At 43.3% G+C, this 22,509-nt stretch overlaps 1 protein-coding gene across 11 annotated transcripts in view; it reads right to left on the reverse strand.

The window, feature by feature from the left end:
* Positions 1-22,509, reverse strand: part of ptprfa (protein tyrosine phosphatase receptor type Fa) — a 68,884-nt gene that overhangs the window by 27,828 nt on the left and 18,547 nt on the right. For 9 of the 11 annotated variants that reach the window (XM_078790179.1, XM_078790183.1, XM_078790180.1 and 6 more), the window contains exons 4-8: positions 20,969-21,145; positions 20,164-20,309; positions 18,216-18,357; positions 9,079-9,267; positions 3,742-3,852 (exon numbers count right to left, since the gene is read on the reverse strand). In XM_078790179.1, the coding sequence (XP_078646305.1) occupies positions 3,742-3,852; positions 9,079-9,267; positions 18,216-18,357; positions 20,164-20,309; positions 20,969-21,062 (682 nt within the window). In that variant the 5' untranslated portion in view covers positions 21,063-21,145. Of the gene's footprint in view, positions 1-2,569; positions 2,582-3,741; positions 3,853-5,949; positions 5,968-9,078; positions 9,268-18,215; positions 18,358-20,163; positions 20,310-20,968; positions 21,146-22,509 lie in introns of all 11 variants that reach the window. The other 2 variants (XM_078790178.1, XM_078790185.1) reach the window with 1 other exon arrangement.

Genomic DNA, 22,509 nt, shown 5'->3' on the forward strand with positions numbered 1-22,509 from the left:
GCACTTGCAAAATGTCTCAGTTCCTCTTGGGGCATCCTAGGGATTAAAATTCACCTGGGGGGGCCGTGTACACTGCTCGTCATGAGTGCTTCCATCACCTCCTGAGGCAGCGGGATGTGGAAGGAGAAGAGGAGCATACCAAACAGCTACTTCATTGTCTTCACGCCTCGATCAACTTCCTCATCACGCAACACGCGGATTTATGCAACGCTCGGTCTTTGCAAGGCATCTCAACACAAGGTCATGAAAAGATAACCTGCAGCCAGGTGGGACAAACTGGGTTGAATTTACGTGGAGGAGATGACGAGTGGGAGGAGAAAGGTCGAGTCCAAACAACTTTATTCATACGCATTATTAAAATACACTAAGTGTCATGTGAATGGGATGGTCCAATCAAAATTATTTATTAAATTATTATCAAGGTGCACAGTAGAAGCTTGATGTACACACACGCACACACTGACATGAATCAATACATACTCTAACTACGTATTACGTATTATGGTACATCATTATTATACAGTTTTATGCTATGTAGGAAAGGACATTGTTTTGTCAGAGCCAATTAAATATTTCCTGTTGATATCCACGAGGTTAATTAATTAACACTATTTTGGAAACGCATTATTTACATACCATTATAGAAACACAGCAAAATGTGCACCGGTAATCATTAGCATGATATTTACAATACTGCGGTACTTATTTTTATTACGTTGATTTATAACCTTTCATTACTGTTACTATTATTATTATTAGTCCTTATTTGTCCTAAAAAGGGGTAAAGGTTAAAAATGCAACATTCAGGTACCAGACCTCTTAAAAAGCGTGTGTGCGTGTGTGCCCTGAGCTAATGACAAGCATGCTAACATTACCTGCTCTCATCCTTAAAAGCTCTTTAAAGAGGATCAATGAGCCTCAGCTGGCCAGCAGCCTCCACTGCATCTCAATGAGCCACTTATATCATTTATATGCTATATATATATATATGTTTTTATACTGCATGACGGTGAGAGTGTTGCATGTCCCTGGACAGCAGTAACATTTAATAACAACCTTGACAGGAAGTTAAATAGATAAATACCGTAGATCCCCACAAGGGTCTTTGAGTTTATTTCTTCATTTCAGCTTTCTTTGCAGTATTTCTATACTGCATCACAAAAGTTTTGACTGTGCAGGGAAAGTGTTAAATAATGCACCGAGGGCCACTTAAAACCCAGCAGCGACCTAAAATGGTCTTAGAGTCACTTCCAAGGCCACAGGGACCGCCCCCCCCCCCCATATCTACTGCAGGTTTCGCTCCTCAAAAATTAAACTGTTAGTCTCGCTGGCCACTTCATTTGGTACACAATCTAATGAGATCCAATACAAAGGTTCTGCCTTTACAGATTTAATATGGACTGATACTGTCAGAGAGATACAGTCATCCCCCGTTTATTGGTTCTATGATTAGTTATTTCCATGAAATAGGATTTAATAATAAGGGCAATAATAATAAGACAACCTGTTTACGACCTTCTAAATACGTTTCTTAACATTAGAGCCCAATAGACCCATTTAGTTAGATTTACATTATTACCCAATATAGTAGATCACATCAAGAGAAATGAAGACATATTCCTTCCATACCTTCCAGCATACTTTCACCATTACAATATGACTTTACACTCATATTACCCAATATAGTGGCCAAAATAAAAGCAAACAAAACTCCTGCTTGTGGCCGATGTTGAATACAATATTACATTCACAATTAGAATTCTTCTTTTGCCTTGTTTATGTATTTTAGCTCATTTAGTTAGTTCCTTTTTGCCATTTTTATGCTCAAAATAGATAAGAAAAAAATCCCTGTTGCTCAAATATGCATGCTTTTTACTAATAATAGGGTATATTTGATCACTGTATGGGACCTCATTGGATTGTGCAGGTGTACCTAATGTTGTGGTCTCTGAGCGTATGTAATCATCTAATGCTGGCCAGCATGGAGGTAAGTCCACATCGCGCGTTAGTCCATCTGAATTGCTAGCAGTGGGGAGGATGAAGGATGACCACAATGCCGTGACGTCTTTTTTTAATCAGTGTGGAGCATGGTGTTTCACGTGAGGATGGCCTCCCAGGTTGTCATGGCAATACTGAGGCGTTGTGAGAGTGCATACAAGCCAAAGAACAGAGGCAGGAGGGAGAGCAGAGATGCAAGGAGGGGCAGGCGATGCTAAATGGGGTGAGGATGCAGTGGGAGGAGCCATGCAGGGAAAAGAGGCGGTGAGTGGGGGGACAATTTCGGATAAAATATGAATAAGTTGTCAAATGTTAAAAAGTGATGCTCATGTCTCAATATGCCTAAAAGCTTGTGCAGGCAGTGCATGCAAAGCAGGAGCAGGAAGGGGTAAAGCATAAGGGTGCAGGCAGGGGTGCTCGGAGTCTGGGAGAGAGAGAGAGGGGGACAGGGCAGATGAGGAGGGAGAGGGGAGGCTGGGACGGGCCTGAGGCGCATGGCGACCCGCCAACGCTGCCTGGCTCCAGTCCAGCAGGCCTCCACGTCAGGAGGAGAACGAGCGAAGAAACCAACCTTCTCGCTGATCTGACAGGTGAGAGTTGGAGTGTTGGCAGTGTTTTTTGTGGTGGGGGTGTGGTGGGGGTGTGATGGGGATGGGTGAAGGCAACGTAGGAGGAGTCAAAAACAACAACAACAACAGAGGGGAAGCAAGGAAGCAGGAGGAAGGAGACAAGGAGAAACAGAGAAGAGTAAAACAGGCCAAAATCTGCTTATCCGCACACATGCGCGCACACACACACACACACACACACACACACACGCACACGCACACACACACGCACTTTGAGGGATAAGCTGTCAATGACACTCGGTAGTGTAATGAATGAGTTTGTGGTCCAAACAGAAAATGATGAAGAAAAGCAAACAATACCTGAAAAGGTCAAAGGTTACAAAAATGCAAGACATTATAACAAATAAAAAAAATCTCTAAATTACACTTTGTTGATAGCTGGTGGCTAACTTCCAGCATGGGAATTTGGACAGCGTTGCATCCCTTAACATTAATTACAGTACATGCTGCTTTTAGGAAGTGTGTTCTTTAAAGTCAGTCATACAGTGGCACCCGTTTATGTCAACACTCCCCGGTCTGCCTAACTGCATCCACATAAGCGGTTGTCAACATAACCAAAAAAACAAAGTGCTTGCACATTTACTTTGTCTAGAGACACAAGGATTGGTTAAGGAGTCACAATAAAGGATTTTTTAACACCGTTTTCCTCCATATTCTTTTGTTTTCGTGTAATACTGTATGACTACAATGACAAAGATTTTGTACAAGTGAAAATAAAAATCAAAACAAAAGGGTGCATTGAATTAGTTAATCCAGACTAATACTGCCATGCTTTTGATGCTTATTTTGCACCGAACAGGAAGTCTCTGTGTGGATGTTTCAATGCTGTGTAACTCCACAGTAGTTATATTACTGATAGCGGTCGACTTAAGCGAGCATTTTTTAATAATAACACGATGGTGCAGGACTTGATTTGGTCGACATAAGTGAGCGCCACTGTATTTTGCTGTTAACATGCTGGAATAAATTTATTACATAGATGTATTATTGCCACCATATTATATTACATCTGATAATGGAGGCGTATTGGACAAAGCAGCGAGTCCATCAACAGACTGGACGTGGCAGTGACCTCCAGACGGGGTCACGCAGGGGCCTAGAGGGGGTGTCTTACCTCGCACATAAAGGTTAGCTGGAGCAGAGTAGCGAGTCCCGGCGCTGTTGACGGCCACGCACTCGTACTTGCCCTGGTCTGACTCCTCGCTGTTCTCAATTTGAAGAGCCCCTGTGGACACCAGCGGTCACAGGTCACATACAGAAAGCATCGAAAACACACACACGCACACATGCACGCGCACACACACTTGCATGTCGTCCATCTGTTTGTGAGAGCTGACATCGCCTGAGTGGGTCCACAATTTCATGTAGCGCAGTTAGCTACGGTTGTTATATGGAATGCTTATTGCTCGTTAACTTGCTAGCGTAGTGGTTCATGTAGTGGACATTTGTCTAACTTACCTTATTTATATACTTGTGTCTCCACGTTCAGTAGCGAGACAGACAACATGGATGTGTCATCGTAGGCGTGTGACAGCACCATGCAATGGCTTTATGAAATAATGCAGCGACTGGAAGTCCAATTAGTAGGTTTTAGCTCATCGGTAGGGGTCGTCCAAGTAGGGGTGTCCAAACTGCGTCCCACAGCTTGTTTTTTAATCCCTTACTCCAAAAATAAAATTAAACATGGAACATTACAAAGGATTACATATTGGGACCACACTAACAAAATAGTGGATACCATCACTTTTGTGATTTAGCATTCAAAGCCCTATAAAGTTGCAGACTATTCTGCAAAAATAAGCTATTTTTATCTGCAGAAAACACACCTTATTCACCCCCAGTTAGTCATATTCCATAAATACATGTTATACTGGTAGTTATGTTTATGTGTTTAGTAAACAGGAAGGTAAAGAATATACAGGAGGCCGGGCAAGTTCTATAGTTCTATAGGCTAAAACTGTATTTCGTACAGTAGGGGGCAGTATTTTAGCAGAAGGACGGCACATCTCACTCTGTGGCAGGGGCCCCTAATTCAACTCAACTGGGGGCCACAGGAGGTGAAGCCTGGGTGAGGCTGGGTGTAGTCATGTCTACTATTATTGGATGATAACAACTAAATACATAATTATAACTGTTTAAAACACAAGTGTTGCAAAGCATGCTGGGAAGCTGGGAGTACTCCCAAACAGGCTTTTTTTTGCAGCTCTTGCTTTGTAAAAAGTTGCAAAAAAAGAAGTTGCCCTGTTACCAATTACACATTTTTGTGATGGTGCCGTCATTGTCGTTACTTTTCTGTCTAGTGACCTCTCCGGTTCATTCCACTGTGTGGTAAGCTCATTGTGAGTTCAGCAATGATTACTTCTTCCTCAAATAAAAAGCTGCTTCCTTTAAGCCGGCTAAAGTGGCTCTCACCATTTCCCCAGGGTGCACAGGCTGCACTTACATTAAATTTCATGTAAGGGGGCACAACAAGTTTGAGACCTCTGCTCTATGGGAAGAAGGAAAGGAAAGCTAGCCTAATTGCTGTGGCTCAAACTTCAGTCTAACATCCCCAAGCATCAAAATCTTCCTTAAAGTCCAGTTTTAATCCATGTTACCCAGTGTGCCGCAGAAATAGAGCACATAGCAACCTGTACATGACTTACTGTGCTCAATACGTCCGTCGAAAACAACAAATGTTGGCTGTGGTGTCTTTGAACGTTTTTGGCTGCTGGTTTTTTCGTGTTTGTTAGCAATTTGGTTGTTGTGACTATGTGCCAGGGTTGTAACATTTTGATATTGCTTATAATAATTGCTAGGTAATGTTCAACCAGGTGTATGTATCATCAGTGTATCACCTGTAAAATAACAGAACGTGTACCTTGCTGTCAGAACTCAAACAATAATCTTCACAAAGCGAGGCGAGCCTCATTTTGTGACTGAAGGTGTTTTCAGTGCTTCATTCTCACCGAGAAAGGCAAACAGATGCTGATGGATGTTTGCTCTGCAAGACTATGAAGCTGCCGAGACTTCCTCTGCCCTTTAGACGCGCTCACTTCCTGTTTGCGTATCCGTCATTGACGCACTACGTGCTTAAACAGCCTGAAAGTCAAGGTGACTTGCAGTCAAATCCTTAACGTCAAGCTTTTTACCCAACCAATTCACCTATTCAGTGAGCTATCATTTAAAAATGAAACACTTCCGCTTAAGAGTGACGGCAGAGAAAGTGTGGCAGCGAGCGTTGAAAGACGGACAAACACCTGGAAATGGAACAGTGAGATGACGGCAGGAGGAGGAGGTGTATGGGAGGGGTGGTGAGGAAGGTGGGAGGTGGCATTCTTACCTCTGATTGGTGTACCACCTGGCGAGGTAATTTGAATGCAAATAGGATTAAAAAGAAGCATTAGTTAGGAGGACAGACTACTCTTCTCTTCAAGCCACAATCATGGAGGCTGTCATTTGCAATTATCTTTTTTTTTTTAAATTCTCCCAAACACTGAGAGAAAGCACAAAATGTTTTCTGTCACAGTCTATCATTAGCGGATCTGCTTATTTGCCATCTGCACTTGCTTATTAGGAGCATCCTGTTGTCCTGCGGTATCAAACACCTGACCGCGACACACCTGCTTGGGCTCAACCTTGCTAACCTGACGCCATCGTGCCATAGCGAGGCTGGTAAACAACCCCTGTTAGCTCATCTCGTGATGCAATGCAAAGACTTGCAAAGATTTGCTGACTTAGCATCAGAGTTGCTGTAGTTAGTCCAAATGTTGAGTTTCTCTACTGTCATTGATGGATTAACTTCATAGCAGGATAGCGTTCACCTTGGCTGAAGTTGGGAACCTGCGAATTAACCGCAGAGTTTCCTACAGAAGGAAATAACTGCCATGGCCTCTAATTAGCACCGGGTCAGAAAACTGCTGTGGCTGTAGGCAACCTCCTAATGCCATTAATCCATCTACTTGTGCTTATCTGAGGTCGGGTCGCAGGGGCAGCAGCCTAGGCAGGGAAGCCCAGACCTCCCTCACCATGGCTACATCATCTGGCTCGTCCCGACGGATCGTTGGCCAGTTGAGAGACATAATCTCTCAAACAAGCCTCCTACCAGTCGTGCTCCGAATCCTGACCAGATGCCCAAGCCACCTACCCCGTTTGGGGTAGGATCTTATCCCCGACCTGGAGACGACATCTTTTTCCGTGATAAAACCATGGGTGCTGATTCTCATTTCAGCCCCTTCCTTCTCAAGTCATTATTTCTAGGAATCACTCCACCAGATGGCAGTAGCTGCATTTGAAGTGTGATGAGCAACTAGCAGCTTCAGAATGACAACACTTGTTGTTACTGTTGTCGCTATTACAACATTGGTTCTGTTAATAAATGACCATGTGGTCAAACATACGTACTTATGATTTACACTTAGCTGGCCTCATGCTTAGCTGCTCTCTCGCTAGCTCTTTGTGGTCTTTGAAGTCCATTTATATATATTAATATATTTTGATAACAATGCCATCATAATTTCAATATAGTGAGTAAATGAGACGTAGAGGTATGGTTACTATGCAGATATCATTCATCTGGATAATAAACCAAACTCTAGGAAGACAAAGAGATATTTTGGAAGAGGGGCCCTGGAAGCTGTGTGGACCCCTGGAGTGGGGGGAGGGGGGGCTCGCAATGGGGGGTCATCAGCAGCTTTCAAAGGGCCGGGCACTGAGACCTGCCATGACGTTCCTCCAGTGTCATGACAGATCTTTCATTGTGAAAAATAATATGACTTTATTATCTTTTCACAATGGGGACAGCATCCGAGACACACACTGTAGATTATGTCCATTGTATCCTTCTCAAGCAGAGCTCATGGAAACACGTGGAAATGTGATTAGCTGTGCAGGTGACCTCCGCTGGTTTTAATACATCCTTTCCCTCACAACGACACAGAGCGCTCCTCGTTCATTGTCCTCTGGAGTTCTGGAGACAGCTTGATATTAGACCATTTCATGTAAATAGACTGAAAGGTGAGACTAGGAGGGTTCTAGAAGGTTCTTGCAATATTTTAAGGACTAAGGCTGCAGTGTTTTTGTGTGCTGCGTTCCTTCTGAGCCATCACTGGAAGGTACCTGATTTGAAAGTGTCAGGGGGTACAAAAAGAGTCTCATATGATAGTACTTTCCATAAATGGTATTACTGTAGTATTGGGAGTGTGCTGTTCAAAATCAAGTCTTGTACTGGGAAGACGCCATTTTGTGCATCTGTAGCTTTAATTCTGGGCGTGTGAAGCGACTTTACAGTTCAGATTTGTAGAATACCACATATGCCACATATCACAATTTGCATCTTCTATTATTGCCTTATAGTTATTTATTATATATATTTATTTGTAGTTAATTTTGCAATTTCTATGCTAAAAGATGCTTCAAAATTCTGCAAAATTGGAACCCGCAATGTAGGAAGGGACGCCTGTACACTAAAAACAGCACAATAGATACTGTATGCTACATCAATGTAACATTAAGGAGTGGAATGCGTATTCTTATTATATATTAGCGTATTCACTTTGGCATCTGTAGCTGACTAATGGCTAGTTGGTAGAACTTTATTTTAAGATGTGTAACAAAGCCTGCTTGATTTCCAAAACACAGGGGAGGATCAATCCTTTATTATGTCATGAAAGGCTGCAACTTGGGCACCAAAAGCCAATGCGTTTGGGCACCTCTTCTCTCAAAATGAGGGAGATGATGTATTCTCATGTTTTGGTGCCCATAAAAGGTAACCTTTGCATAATAGGGAGCTTTTATGTTGTATGTTGCATCCTTTTTGTGTGGGTACGACACCTGCCCATAAAAGCACAACGGCCATTTTGCTGTTCTTTGCAAATAACTCGAGCAGAGGTTCCAGATGTGACGTTCCGACTTGATGATTTTCAAGACTCTCTGTCCATCAAAGCAGAGCTGTGTTTCAGAGCGTCAAAGGAGACTTTTCCTCTTGCTGTACAAAAGGCTAAAGGTGTCAAATTGAAAAAGGGAGCTATTAGAGTTCCATAAAAGGGGGTCAGACTTGTCAATTTGTGGACAAATCCAATCATGTTGGATATAATTAATGCAATCACAGACATGCTGGTGGATGACTGAAACTAATTGCTGAGTTTTCTCTGAACGACTTGTTGATCCCAGCTGGAGTCGTTTAAAAAGTAAGCTTGCAGAGGGGTTTAATGTGGGGGGGCTAGAGAGCTCATTTATCCATGGACAGATGTTCCAAGACTGAGTTTGACTTCCTTCTCAAAGGGTGAAGCAAAGGATACAGTTTGGTTCATTGGACGTCTGCCTCAACGTCTCCAGATGGTTTAATCACCACTGGAAGACCAGTATTCCCAAACAGCTGCTGCTCCCACACTTCATCCGTCATCGTCATGTGTCTTAACCACAACGTCATATTCCTAGCTAGCGCTCACTGGTGGCGTTGTTGGGAGCTTACCTGAGCGGAGCTGCTTGATACGTCCGTCGCTGCTGTTGATGTCCACGGGAAGGAAGTCCTTAAACCAGAAAATCTCCGGGTCGGGGTTGCCGCTGGCTGCGCACAGCATGGTGGCAGTGCGTGTTCTCTCCACCACCTTCAGCTGGGGGCCCATGTCAATGGTGGGGAAGCCATGAGGGATCTGGTCCTCTGGGAACGACACGGACGGACACATTAATGACTATTTAATGTATTTACAATATCGAGAAAAATTCCCTCACAAGAAAGTAGCAACAGTCGCCCTCATCTTGCCTTCACGCCACCAGCCATGTTTTGATGCCTTAACCACGCATGTTTTTCTTGCCTGTGCATTCTAAAGATACAGTGCATCCGGAAAGTATTCACAGCGCTTCACTTTTTCTACATTTTGTCATGTTACAGCCTCATTCCGAACTGAATTAAATTAATCTCTTACCTCAAAATTCTACACAAAATACTCCATTATGACAATGTGAAAAAAGTTTTTTTTGACATGTTTTGAATTTATTAAAAATAGAAAACAAAAAAATCACATTTACATAAGTATTCACAGCCTTTGCCATGAAGCTCAAAATTGAGCTCAGGTGCATCTTTTTTCCACTGATCATCCTTGAGATCTTTCTACAGCTTAATTGGAGTCCACCTGCAGTAAATTCAGTTGATTGGACATGATTTGGAAATATAATAACTGTCTATATAAGGTCCCACAGTTGACTGTGCATGTCAGAGCACAAACACCAAGCATGAAGTCAAAAGAACTGTCTGTAGACCTGCGAGACAGGATTGTCTTGAGGCACAAATCTGGGGAAGGATACAGAAAAAATTCTGCTGCTTTGAAGGTCCCAATGAGCACAGTGGCCTCCATTATTCGTAAATGGAAGACGTTTGGAACCACCAGGACTCTTCCTAGAGCTGGCCGGCCTTCTAAACTGAGCCATCGGGGAAGAAGGGCCTTAGTCAGGGAGGTGACCAAGGCCCCGATGGTCACTCTGTCAGAGCTCCAGCGTTCCTCTGTGGAGAGAGGAGAGCCTTCCAGAAGGACAACCATCTCTGCAGCAATCCACCAATCAGGCCTGTATGGTAGAGTGGCCAGACGAAAGCCACTCCTTAGTAAAAGGAACATGGCAGCCCGTCTGGAATTTGCCAAAAAGCACCTGAATGACTCTCAGACCATGAGAAACAAAATTCTCTGGTCTGATGAGACAAAGATTGAACTCTTTGGTGTGAATGCCAGGCGCCATGTTTGGAGGAAACCAGGCACTGCTCATCACCAGGCCAATACCATCCCTACAGTGAAGCATGGTGGTGGCAGCATCATGCTGTGGGGATGTTTTTCAGCAGCAGGAACTGGCAGACTAATCAGGATAGAAGGAAAATGAATGCAGCAATATATAGAGATATCCTGGATGAAAACCTGCTCCAGAGCGCTCTTGACCTCAGTAGACTGGTCATGTACCTTGACCATATAGACAGTAGACATTAGCACAGCCACAGTCAAAAGATTGGCTTCAGAACCACTCCGTGAATGTCCTGGAGTGGCCCAGCCAGAGTCCAGACTTGAATCCGATCGAACATATTCAAAAAGACTTGAGGCTGTAATTGCTGCCAAAGGTGGATGAACAGTATTAAGTATTAAAAAAGAAATTATAAAAAAAATTATAAAGTATTAAGCAAAGGCTGTGAATACTTATGTAAATGTGATTTTTTTGTTTTCTATTTTTAATAAATTCAAAACATGTAAAAAAACCTTTTTTCACATTGTCATAATGGAGTATTTTGTGTAGAATTTTGAGGTAAGAGATTAATTTAATTCAGTTTGGAATGAGGCTGTAACATGACAAAATGTAAGGATGCACTATAAAAACAGCTAAAAAGATTCAAATAAGTATGAACACAATGCACGTTATTCCGCCTAAAATGCCTTCTGAAAAAGACTCCAAAAAAGGGCCAACAATGCTCCATTTACATATACAGTGTTCCCTCATTTATCGGGGGGATAGGTTCCCATCCGCAAAGTAACCAACTTCATTTTTTGGGGCGCCATTCCGCTATACTGTAGCGGTTTTGTATCTTTTTTTAAACATATTGCTGCAGCACTCCTGTTGCAGTCCTCCTCCTTCAAACACAAAATTCATCTACACGCTAGAAATTACACACGAGACACGGCAATGCGGCAGGAAGGATATTGGAAATACGGTAAAAGTATTACATGTTATCATGAATGTACCTGTTACTACATAGTTACAGCATGCATGTATACGTATATACAAAACCATAAAGCGTTGTTGGATGTTTTTGGAGGTGTTTTAATGGCGGCCTTTGTGGACGGAATAGGTGTGTTCCATTACGTGCAGTAATGAGCTGTCTCTTTTTATCGGTGTTTATATCTTCAGAGGGCGCAGAACAGAGAAAGATTGTGAATGATGGGCAAAATTCCAGGAAAAGTGCAAGTTTCCTTTAAAAGCCAAAAAGATAAGAGCCTTTAAAGCTAAACTGTCTTAACATTCACGGCTGCTGGTGAACTGCCGATGAACTGCTGTAGTGCCATGCAGGTAGTCTTCAGTGTGACACTACATCAGTGTGATGAACATCAACACCCACACACACAGTCGCAACACACACTCTCCAAGTCTTTAATGAGAAAATAGACAGTCATGTAAAGATTTATGTGGATGTTGGAAAATCCTTTGTTGCTGCAACTACTGGTGGACTAATGAGACGTCATTCATCAAAATCAATACTGTGCTTCCAACGTATCCTCACATTAAGTACACCACCACAATAATATTAACAATATGTTTATTACTATCCTTGTAGAGATGAGGATACTGAGGTTCTCATTGGGAGTGACCAGGATGGATAGGATCAGGAATGAGTACATCAAAAGGACATTACATGTTAGAGGCCTTGGAGATAAAGTCAGAGAGGCCAGATTGAGATGGTTCGGACAAGTCCAGAGGAGAGATAATTAATATATTGGTAGACCTGGCTGGACCACCTTAGACACAGTGTGTCCGAAGTGATTCATTTTTTGCAAAAACAGAAAAACAAGAACAGCAAAAATAGAGCAAAAAATGCACAACAAAATGACAAAAACTGTTGACACACACACACACAATAACAACTTTTTATTAGGGCTGTCAAAGTTATCGTGTTATTAATGCTTGAACGAGAGTTTCCTTTAGTGCCACTACTTCTTTTGACGTGTGATTATCGTGCACATCTTGTTTGATAGGCACAAGCTTTAGTTTGAGAAAACAGTGGTGACCGTTTAGCTAAAAGCGGGGATAAATATTGAGCAGAACCAACGTCACCCCTATCCTTTGCGATCGCAACAGATCCACAGCCAAAGTCTGTGCCAAGCTGCCTAAGCTGCCTGTATTTTTGTCGCCCCCATATACAAGCTGTTGCTGCTGACCGGAGGAAAATCGAACTGCTGCCCCATGTGAGTTAACTATGGACAATGTGATTAATCCTGATTAAATATATTAATGGATTGACAGCCCAACTTTATATACAGGACACTGCTGCTTCTTGTGGAGGAAAGTAGTACTGTATGACGATGTTGATGCTACTTTGAACAACCTATAATGATCACTATTGATGCTATTGTGCCAGGTTATTCATGTTTTGTTGAAAAAAAAACATTTTCACAATTTATTTTAGCTGTTTTTCTTACTGCAGTGACTCACTGCTGCTTCTTGTGGAGCAAAGACACACATAGACAAAGACGGATGTTACGAGTCTCGTACGGTCGATGATTGTTGTTGGATGGAGACGAGATTAGTCACTCGCGAGGCCCATTAAAATGTGGTTTTTGTGCTTTAAACCAACAGAGTAGTGAGTCTTGCTGAGATCAATGGCATTTTTTAATGATGTCAGGGTTCTGGCAGTCTGTGCTTGTTCTGAGCCAAAGAATTCCCCTAAGCAGGATTTGGGTCCAGTGTGAGTCGAGCTGAAGACAGACAAGCTTGACTTGACCCATGAAATTCTGTTACATTCACAAGTTTCCCAGACTGACTGTGGGCGAAGACTTGAAACACACAAATGTGTTCCATTGAATGAGGCAAAAAAAAAAATCAGGCTGCGTTCATTGTAAAGTGGTTCTAAAGGTAGCCATATTGTCAAATGGTACTGTTAGTTGAAGCTAATGACCACCAATTAAAATAAAAGTGTTTTCTCGCCAAGATGTCACCCCCCTTCCGAGCTCTCCACCCTCCAAAGAACTGACCTTCACACTTAAATATTTCTCTGTGCTCTCTCGCAAGATAATGAGCAAAGGCGGCGTGCATGTTTTAATAAAGTTAATAAGTGAAGATGCCTCCCTTGAATGGTGGGTTCATTGACAGGTCACGCTGCATTTACAGCCTCGGTGCATCTACATCTTTAACTAACTGGCATGGCAATGTGTGAAAAAGAGTCATCGCATTTGTGGGTGTGATTGTGGATAAAATGTCTTTGTGACTGTCTTTGACCGTCTAGGACTGAGGTCGGCAACCTTGTGTGATCAGACTATCCAATTCCTGTTTTTCTTTATCTTCCTGGTAATTTACACATGTACACACACATTAGTAAGCTGTTTTTGTGATGTTCAGAGTGCTCCTGAATACATCTCGCATTCTTGGAATGAGAATGACAAATGATGAACGAACTACAGATGTGTTTAGGTTGGAGATACTGTACATAAGGTTTGTGGTGTTGGAATTGTACTTCTGCGTGTGTTCAGGTCAGAATGAAGTGTCAGGCTCGTGTGACTGTGAGAGGACACTCCGCTGTGCTTCATTGTGGTATTTTTATGAAAGACTCCTTCATGTATTCTCCATTTGTGAGCAGGCGGCTTCCTCCTCTCCAGTGAGGTGAGTCAGCTATAACGCTAGCAGCTGTGTATGGAGCTATCATTTTATTCTTGAAAGTATTTTTGCCCTGTTTAACCTTCCGTAGTAGTTCCCATATAGCTCCCTTATGCCGATCTGCAGTTGGAAAAAGCTGAATTTGTCAGAACGCCATGCAGAATCATTCACAGATTTGAGTTGAATATTTCACAATCTTTATGAAAACGCACGGTTCCTCCGGTTGTTATCACCAATTTCGGCGTGGGAGATGCAACCAGGGGGCTGAAGAGCCAGGGTTGCTGACCACTGGTCTAGGAGTACAAGGTGAAGGTGTTACAGTGGTGGACCAATCAGACAGACAAGCTCCAAACACACTTCAAATGATGCCCAAACAATGGATGTCTTTCCAGTGTGACAATGATCTTTGACATGCCCAATGTTGAATGATCCAAGAGGTGACATCCTGACAAGTGGTGCCCCTCCCACGATGTGTTTACAAGCAACATCCTGACAGATATCATCCTTGCAGGTGATGTCCTGCCAGGTAATGTCCTTACAAGTGTGACAGGTCATGGTCCCATAGTATTTTGGGGTAATGCTGTGGCAGGTGATGTCCTTACATGTAATATCTTGACACTTGACGTCTCAACAGCGATGTCTTCACAACTATCATCCCAGAAGGTGATCTCTTCACATGAGTAATCCTGATGTAGACCATCTGGACAAAAGACATCTTACAGGTGATGTCAACAAGGTGATGTCTCTATGGTAACCTTCTAACAGACATCCTTATAGGTAATGTCCTTACAGGTGATGTCAGCACAGTGATGTCTTGATCGGTAACGTTCCGACAGGTGGCATCCTTTTAGATGACTTCCTTACAGGTGACATTGTTATACAGTACGTAACGTCCTTAAAGGTGAGGTCTTTATGGTTAACCTTCCAACAGACATCCTTATAGGCAATGTTCTTATAGATGATGTCAAGATAGTGATGTCTTCATTTGAAAGTGGAGGTCTAGGTCTGGCCGGACTCCTCGGCTAACGGGGCGGGGCGGGCTGAAGAAATCTCAAGAACATGGTTGTGGCCACGGCTATGGAAAACTAATATAAAAAAATATTGATAGCTTCATTTGTTTCTTGAAAGGTCACCTATATTGTCCATAATCCTTCCTTATATCATCCTTTTCACACAATTTATACTATCTTGAGCTGAAAAGAGGTAATTTAATTTTTGCTCTTGTTCGGCCCTGCCGCTCAAATCTCACCACGGCTGTGGACGGCTGTGGCTGTCGTGCCACGGTTGTGGGGCGGGGCGGCCAAGGAAAAGCACAGCCGTGTAGACCTCTATTCAAAAGGATGACATACTTACAGCTAATGACCTTAAAGGCGATGTCAAGATAGTATCTTCATAGGTGAGGCGTTGGTAACGTTCTTAAAGGTGACGTATCTTTGAGTAACATCCTTCAAGGTATCATTCTTACAGGTGACAAGATTTTATATCTTCATGGGTATCATTCAAGATAGGTAGGCAGGTAACATCCTTACAGGTGATGTCAACAGTGTGATGGTAAAGTTAAAGTTTATAGGTAAAGTTCTGACAGGTGACATCCTTGCAGGTGATGTTTTTACCTACAGTATGATCTGAAGGGTGGCATCCTTACAAATGATGTCACAACCTTGAATGGAATCCAAAGACGGGCGTAGAGTGACTTGTCAATATGTAGAACAGCAAAGTGTGTGTGTGTTGGGTAAGGAAACAACTTTAGAACAAGACTAAAATCGAATTACTTCTTTATCAGCATGAAACACCCTACAGATGTACGCACGTATATTTGTGTACTTGTCCGTTGTGTGTGTGAGTGTCTCATACGTATGCCCTGTGTGTCACTGCTTGTCTGTGTGTGGAGGAGATAAAGAGAGCAAGATGACTGATAGGTTGAGTGAGTGAAATCTCTTTGCTGCAGACCCCAACACAGAACCTCCTAACAAGGTCACAGGCTGGATTTGGGAAGGGGAAACGGGCCCCGAGACACTTTAATGTCTTTAGTTGCTTCTGGAAGGACTTGAATTCCTGTCACAAATCCTCATCTGGCTGATAAACTTTGCCGCAAAGTTGTTTACTGCCATGTGAAGGTGCTCGGAGGAACAAGGTCCTCGTTCCCACCAGAGAACCACACACCCTGTGCCCTATGAGTCCATTCAGGCCCGAGAGATTCCAGGACGGATTTGAGAGCCACTCCAGTTTCAAAACATAGTGTGAACATGAGGCGATGACCCTTCACGCCATCCCGCCTGAAACCTGATCACCTGCAGTTGGCTGGCATAACAAAAGTGTGTGTGACGGGGGACTTTTCAGATCTACTGCTGGTCTGAAAGGTCCATGCAAGCACTTAGTCGCCGGTAGTCTGTTCATATATTTTGTGACTTAATAGGCTAACAGTAAAAACAAGGCTTATGGAGGCCATAGCTCCACCTACGTATGGTAGTGGAAGCCTGCATATTGTACTGTACTGTACAGGTATTTAAATTAGTGCCAGTATTACAATGTACACATACACAAATAAAGTGCAATGTGACATTTTCAGCCTTGAAGGAGTTTCCTTGCCCTGCATGTTGTGACCTCGCTACAGCATCCACCTCAACGCACAGCCGGGCGTGCAAACATGCATGCAGACAGCATAAAAAGTCCCAGTTATGCCCAGGAGGTCACGTCCCTGGACAGAAACAGGTGTGGACTTAGATGCTGAGCTGCACGCCCCAAGGGGGACGGGGGCGAAGGTCACTTTCACTGCTCTGTATGGTCGTAGAGACGATGTTGCCACCCATCAAGGCCGTGGTTATTCATCCAGAGCAAAGCAAATGACAGAAAATGTTTGCGACGCACTGGACCAGAAGAAGACATCAACTCAAAGTCCAACTAAAATTAAACATTGTTAATGTTTGCATCACACTCTGGTGTGCATTTCAACACGTCCACCCCCAAAACATTCAAAATGAATCATCATTACTTTATGTTCCACACATACAATATATAATATTCTTTTTCATTCATTTCTACCGCTAATCCTCACCAGGGTCACGGGCGTGCTAGAGCCTATCACAGCTGTCTTCACGCGAGAGGCAGGGTACACCCTGGACTGGTCGCCAGCCAATCACAGGACACATATAGACAAACAACCATTCACACTCACATTCATACCTACGGACAATTTGCAGTCACCAATTAACCTAGCATGTTTTTGGAATGTGGGGAGAACATGCAAACTCCACACAGAGATGGCAGAGGGTGGAATTGAACTCGGGTCTCCCAGCTGTGTGGCCTGTGCGCTCACCACTCCTCCGCCGTGCAGGTTCACAATCATAATAATAATTTTAATTAGCATTTTTTGAAACTGAGGTGAAAAGATTGAAAGTATAATGCGTCACTCAGTAGAGAGCAGACCTCCATGAAGGCCAAAAAAACACGTCAGCCTGACTCATCAGTTCCTCCTCGGTCCTGTAGGTGGTGGTAATGCTCATGACACGGCAAGCAGTTTTTTGTTGTATTTTTACCACAGCGCCACATACTGGATCTGGTGGGTCACTACCCCACTAGGCCTCAATGCAATTGGACTGTAACGGGCATCAAAAGTTTTCTGTCTTGTAGTTTTTACATCATTGAAACGGACAAACAAACTAACTAATACTCATCTATATTCTATGCACATTTAGCATTATATTAGCAGTTTGAGGGGTTTTCCCGCTTTTCGGCTTTGTCAGACAGCACTGCCTACTACTGCCAATGAGCCTACTACAACTACTACTAATACTACAAAGACAAAGGCCAACAAAAGGGTGTCTGTCAGGAGGTGTATTGTGAGAAGTATTAGCGCACAATGCATTGAATATTTGTCTATGAAGCACAATCGTTACTTTTAAGGAAGCCCCCTGAGTGTTTGTGTTTGTTTGCATCAACAGGCTGCAGAGCCTCAGGCCTCCATGATGGAGGAAGTCTAATGGGTTCCTGAGTGGTTTGGAACAGCCTGTACGGGCTCTTGTTAGTCTGTCTATTAGACTGTCGATTACATGACTGTGTTTGGGATGCATGTTGCCTTTGGCGCTAACATGCCTGTCTATCTGTCTGGAGACACACCTTTGAGAAATCCCCACCATCGCATTCCTAGTCCTGACATGCTGATGTTGTACATCGTCAGAACATAAACGCTGGATCACATGACCACTGAAGAGGAGTGTAAAGAAGTCAGGAGTCGGCAGGTGGAAGTCAGGAAGTCAGGTTGGGTCTTACCTTCCAGGACGGTGAGCTTGGCACTGGTGTTGATCTCGCCCACGCTGTTAGTGGCCGTGCACTCATAGATGGCCTCGTCACGGTGGGTCCTCAGCGGCTGAATACGAAGAACGGATCCCGAGCCGTCATCAAACTCGATCACCTGATCGGTGGAGAGACAGGGCCGGTTAGCCTACATTAGCATTGCTGCTAGGGGCAATAGCTGGACACGCGACTGGTTCTTACGTTATCATAAGTTCTGACTTTTGAGGTGATATCATCAAAAGGTTTGGAAATTTAATTAAACTACAATGGTACCTCACTTTATTCATTTCTTCCAAAAGGTCTGACAATTTACAAACAAATTAAAATTACAATGAAATGATTACTGTTTCTTACTGTGATCGGATTGCTGGCACTTGAAAACTTTCTTTGGCCCCAAGGTGCGTTATTGCGCAGTCACACTCAATAAAAAACATACAGTTTGTTTGGGCACTCGATTTCATGGAACGATACAGCACAACGCAAATGGACTAGTTCGCTTTGTGCAATATTGTACAAAAACCAAACTGTGGTAAACAAAAGCAAACTATGGCATACAAAAAACAAAGTATGAATGCAACTTAAATACTTTATCTAAAAACACATCTTTATAATTATAAAGGACAGTGGGCATTCTGACAGCTGGAAGTTACTTACAGTCATAAGCATTATTGCCCCCTACTGGACTGGAGAATAACAACTCAATCTATATTTTTTGCAACAGTACTCAAGCACGTTTTAGGTCATTTGGGTCCCAGACATGTAACCAACCCCACCCGGCAGATTGACAAACTGTTCTAGATACACTGAATCCAGTATACATGTTTTCATCATGACAAATCATCAAAGAACCTATTCTTTAAGAGTCACAGGGAGTTGGAGGTGCCATTTTTCATGCATTTGGGGCAGATCCATTTTTACTGGGTGGCCCCTTCATAATTTTTAAGACATTTTTATGTGAGCCGTATTTAGTTCAATTTCTAGTATATGTCACAGGCCGTACTGTTGGCACCCGTATTTTAAGGCTTGGTGGAGGTTTCTTGAACAGAATCTCGAGAAGCTGAGGCACTCCACTGAGGGACCACCCCGTGGAGGGCAGCCCAAAGAGGAAGTTTTGTGGACCCATGATGAGCTTGAGTGGACATCAGCTATGTGGAGGCTTTTGAGAATGTTCTTAAAACCCTCAGGAGGTCAGGGCATCGGGCGCTGCACTTCCGCCGTGGATGCAACGTGTGTGTGACCCACAGAGGAAGAACATTCCTGTACTAATGAGGAAGGTGCATTCTGTTCCTGGAGGTAGCAGCCCCCCCCTCATGCCCTCTCCCACCCTCCCCGCACTTGGAGGCCATCACTCTGAGTTTGAAAGCAGGAGGAACATGCCTGATTCCCGAAATGACAGGAGCCACGTCTTCACGCTAAGAGGAATGACTTTCATTAGCAAGCAGGGGCGAGAAGCTGAAGTATCACCGTAATCATCGCCATCTTCATCAACTTTGATTACAGTGAAAGGTGACACCAGTCATCACAGAAGCATTCCTGCGCTCACGTTAGCTCACAACATTCTTCATTGCCACAAAAGGTGAAATATGGTGAAATCTCATCAGTGGCTATTTGACGTTTGTTTCCAGGCCTCCCGGAATGTGATAAGCTCTTAAACACAATCATTTTCAACTGGTTTGCATTTCATTCAATGCCAAGCCCCGCCCACTCACGCAGCCTAGCAACACACACCTGAGAGAACGTTCAAGAACCACAGACCACCGCCACTCCACTTATTCATCCTATGTAAATATAATGCATTTCACATAATAAAAAAAAATCCAAGTGGTAGGTTAAAAGAGAATTTAAAATAAATAAAGAACGTACATGCTTAAGAACAAAATAAAAAGTACTAACTTGCCAGGTGAAGATGTGCGTTGTGTCTCACCTCAAAGCGCTGCGAGCTGACCTTCTTGCCCTTCTTCATCCACGTGATGCGAGGTTTAGGGTCGCCCACCGCCTGGCACACGAAGGACGCCACTCCCCCCGAAATCCCCGTCTGATCGTCGGGGGACTTGATGAAACTGGGCATGCCTGAGGGAAGCCCGGCAAATACTTAAAAACATATCTCCGTGCTACGTTTGAGTGTTCTCTCAGCACAGAGATGCTGCTCGGCCGAGTTGCCGTGGAAACAACGGTCAGCAGGGAGACGCTGGCCTTTGCTGCGGCAAAATAAAGTTAGCAGCAGAGAGGCTGAGGATTCTATTATTAAGATAGTTATTTCCCATGGCTGCTGCTTGCTGACCCGCAGCCTCCACTTGCTCAGTGCCTTTGGTGGTCTTTGTACTTCCTGATTGGCCGACATGGCCTCTCCTGCTGAACAACACGTTTTTATCATGACAACAAACAGCAGCGGGAAGCAGATGTTTGTTTTCATCGTCCCTTTAAGATGATGTTGTGTGTCGTGTCCTGAAACTGCTGTACAGTCATACATACGTACATCACTGGTATCCTTCTTTGGCGAGGTGTAATCACATGAAAAGCCAAAGACAAAGCAAAAAAATTATCATTGTGTTTTGTTTATACTTTTGCTGCTATTGCTGTCTTGTATACTGCACAGTGTTGCTGCTACTCGGAAACTTTCCCTCAGGGAAATGATGCTCACATATATTACATGCCAGTGAAAAGTAGTTTATATGGATATGCATGTATGTATGTATGTCTATACGTATATATATTACATTCATACTGACTCTCAGCGTGCGATGGCAGGACCAGCATGGCCAACAGCAGCAGCATGAGGTGAACAGCGTCCCCATCAGGTGGCCATCTGCAGCTTTTGACCATCTTCCAACCGACCACCCACTTTTCTCTCTGGTCCCCACAAGGCTGCTGATTGGTTAAAACGTCACACGGTCATCAAGAGACACCTGCCAGGAGATGACAACATGAGAGGGAATGTCATGTCAGGGTGTCGGGTGGGCTGTAAATACAATAATATTAACGACAAAATTCCCCTAAATTTGAACAAACAACAAATCAATATAAGAGCAAGGCAACAAAAGCACAAGAGCACAAAGTCCGAAGTCGAGTTGCAGCCAAACTTGCTAACCACTCTAGACTCTACATTGCAAGCATCTACAAGGCAAGACATTGCCGTGTATATTTCATCTTCGCGACGCAACCTAATGCAAAATAAATCTCAATCCCCTTGCGAGCATGAAACCAAAAAATCAATTTGTCATTAAGAGAAACCCGCTCACACCCCTAAAGATGAAAAGTACAACACATCTGATCAATTGTGACCTTTTTGCACATAACACACAAGCGGAAGATCTCCCGACTCAACATCACAACAATCTGTCGACTACAGTTCATCACCAGCAGGGGTGATCACACTGACGTATGTACAGTAATTAGTGTTTACATTAGTGGTGGACGACACTACAAATTTTGGTACTGATGCAATACCAAGCAAATACAGGGCAGGTTTCGCTGATAATTTTTTTTGGGACATTTTTCAAGATCATGAAATGATTTGAATTATTGATCGATGATTGTGTCATTCATGTTTAGTGAACCAAAGTCAAAGAGAAGGTGCTATTTTTTTGTTTGTTTGTTTGTTTTAACTCCGGCTAGCATGACGTGACTCCTCGGGTGCTAAGAAACATGCAAGATGCACTCTCTGACTTATGTCCCAGCGAGAGGATGTACTGCTGCATTCAAAGACTCGCTTGACTGCAGGAGCGGTGCTGTGCTGCGCTCTAAACTGAGCCACATCACAACGGCAATGCTGCCTAGAAACATAAGCCTAACCCCTACACATTAGTGCCTCAATAACCACTCTAAATGTAAGTGCCTCTGTAACTTAGTTCCTCATTAGCTCGTCATTAGATCCTCAGTAAACTACTGTATACATTTTTGTGAAACTTATTGTAAAGTGACCCCAAAAGGCGGTCACAAAAATGTTTGAAAATGTGAAGCACTGTGTTTTAATACACCAGGAAAAAACTAAGAATCTTTTAGATTAAGTTTTTAAAGTCTGGCTCAGATGTACTATTAATAAAACAGGCTGCTTTAAGTGTCTCCATTTCCCCAGCAAAGTCAGTGACACTAAGAGCTTGGTCAGGAAGGAGAAGACAAAGAGATGAGACGTCTGTGACAACACAAGCCCACAATGTTTTGACATGCAACCGGCAGGAAAGTCAACAACACACACAGCTCTCACTCGGCTTTTTTTTTTTTTTTTCAGCAGGAGGTTTGGAAATAGATTGGCTGAGCTGAATAATTGATG

The sequence above is a fragment of the Doryrhamphus excisus genome, linkage group LG4 (genome assembly GCF_037039965.1).
Source record: "Doryrhamphus excisus strain RoL-2023G ecotype Guam linkage group LG4, RoL_Dexc_Guam_v1.1, whole genome shotgun sequence".
Lineage (NCBI taxonomy): Eukaryota > Metazoa > Chordata > Actinopteri > Syngnathiformes > Syngnathidae > Doryrhamphus > Doryrhamphus excisus.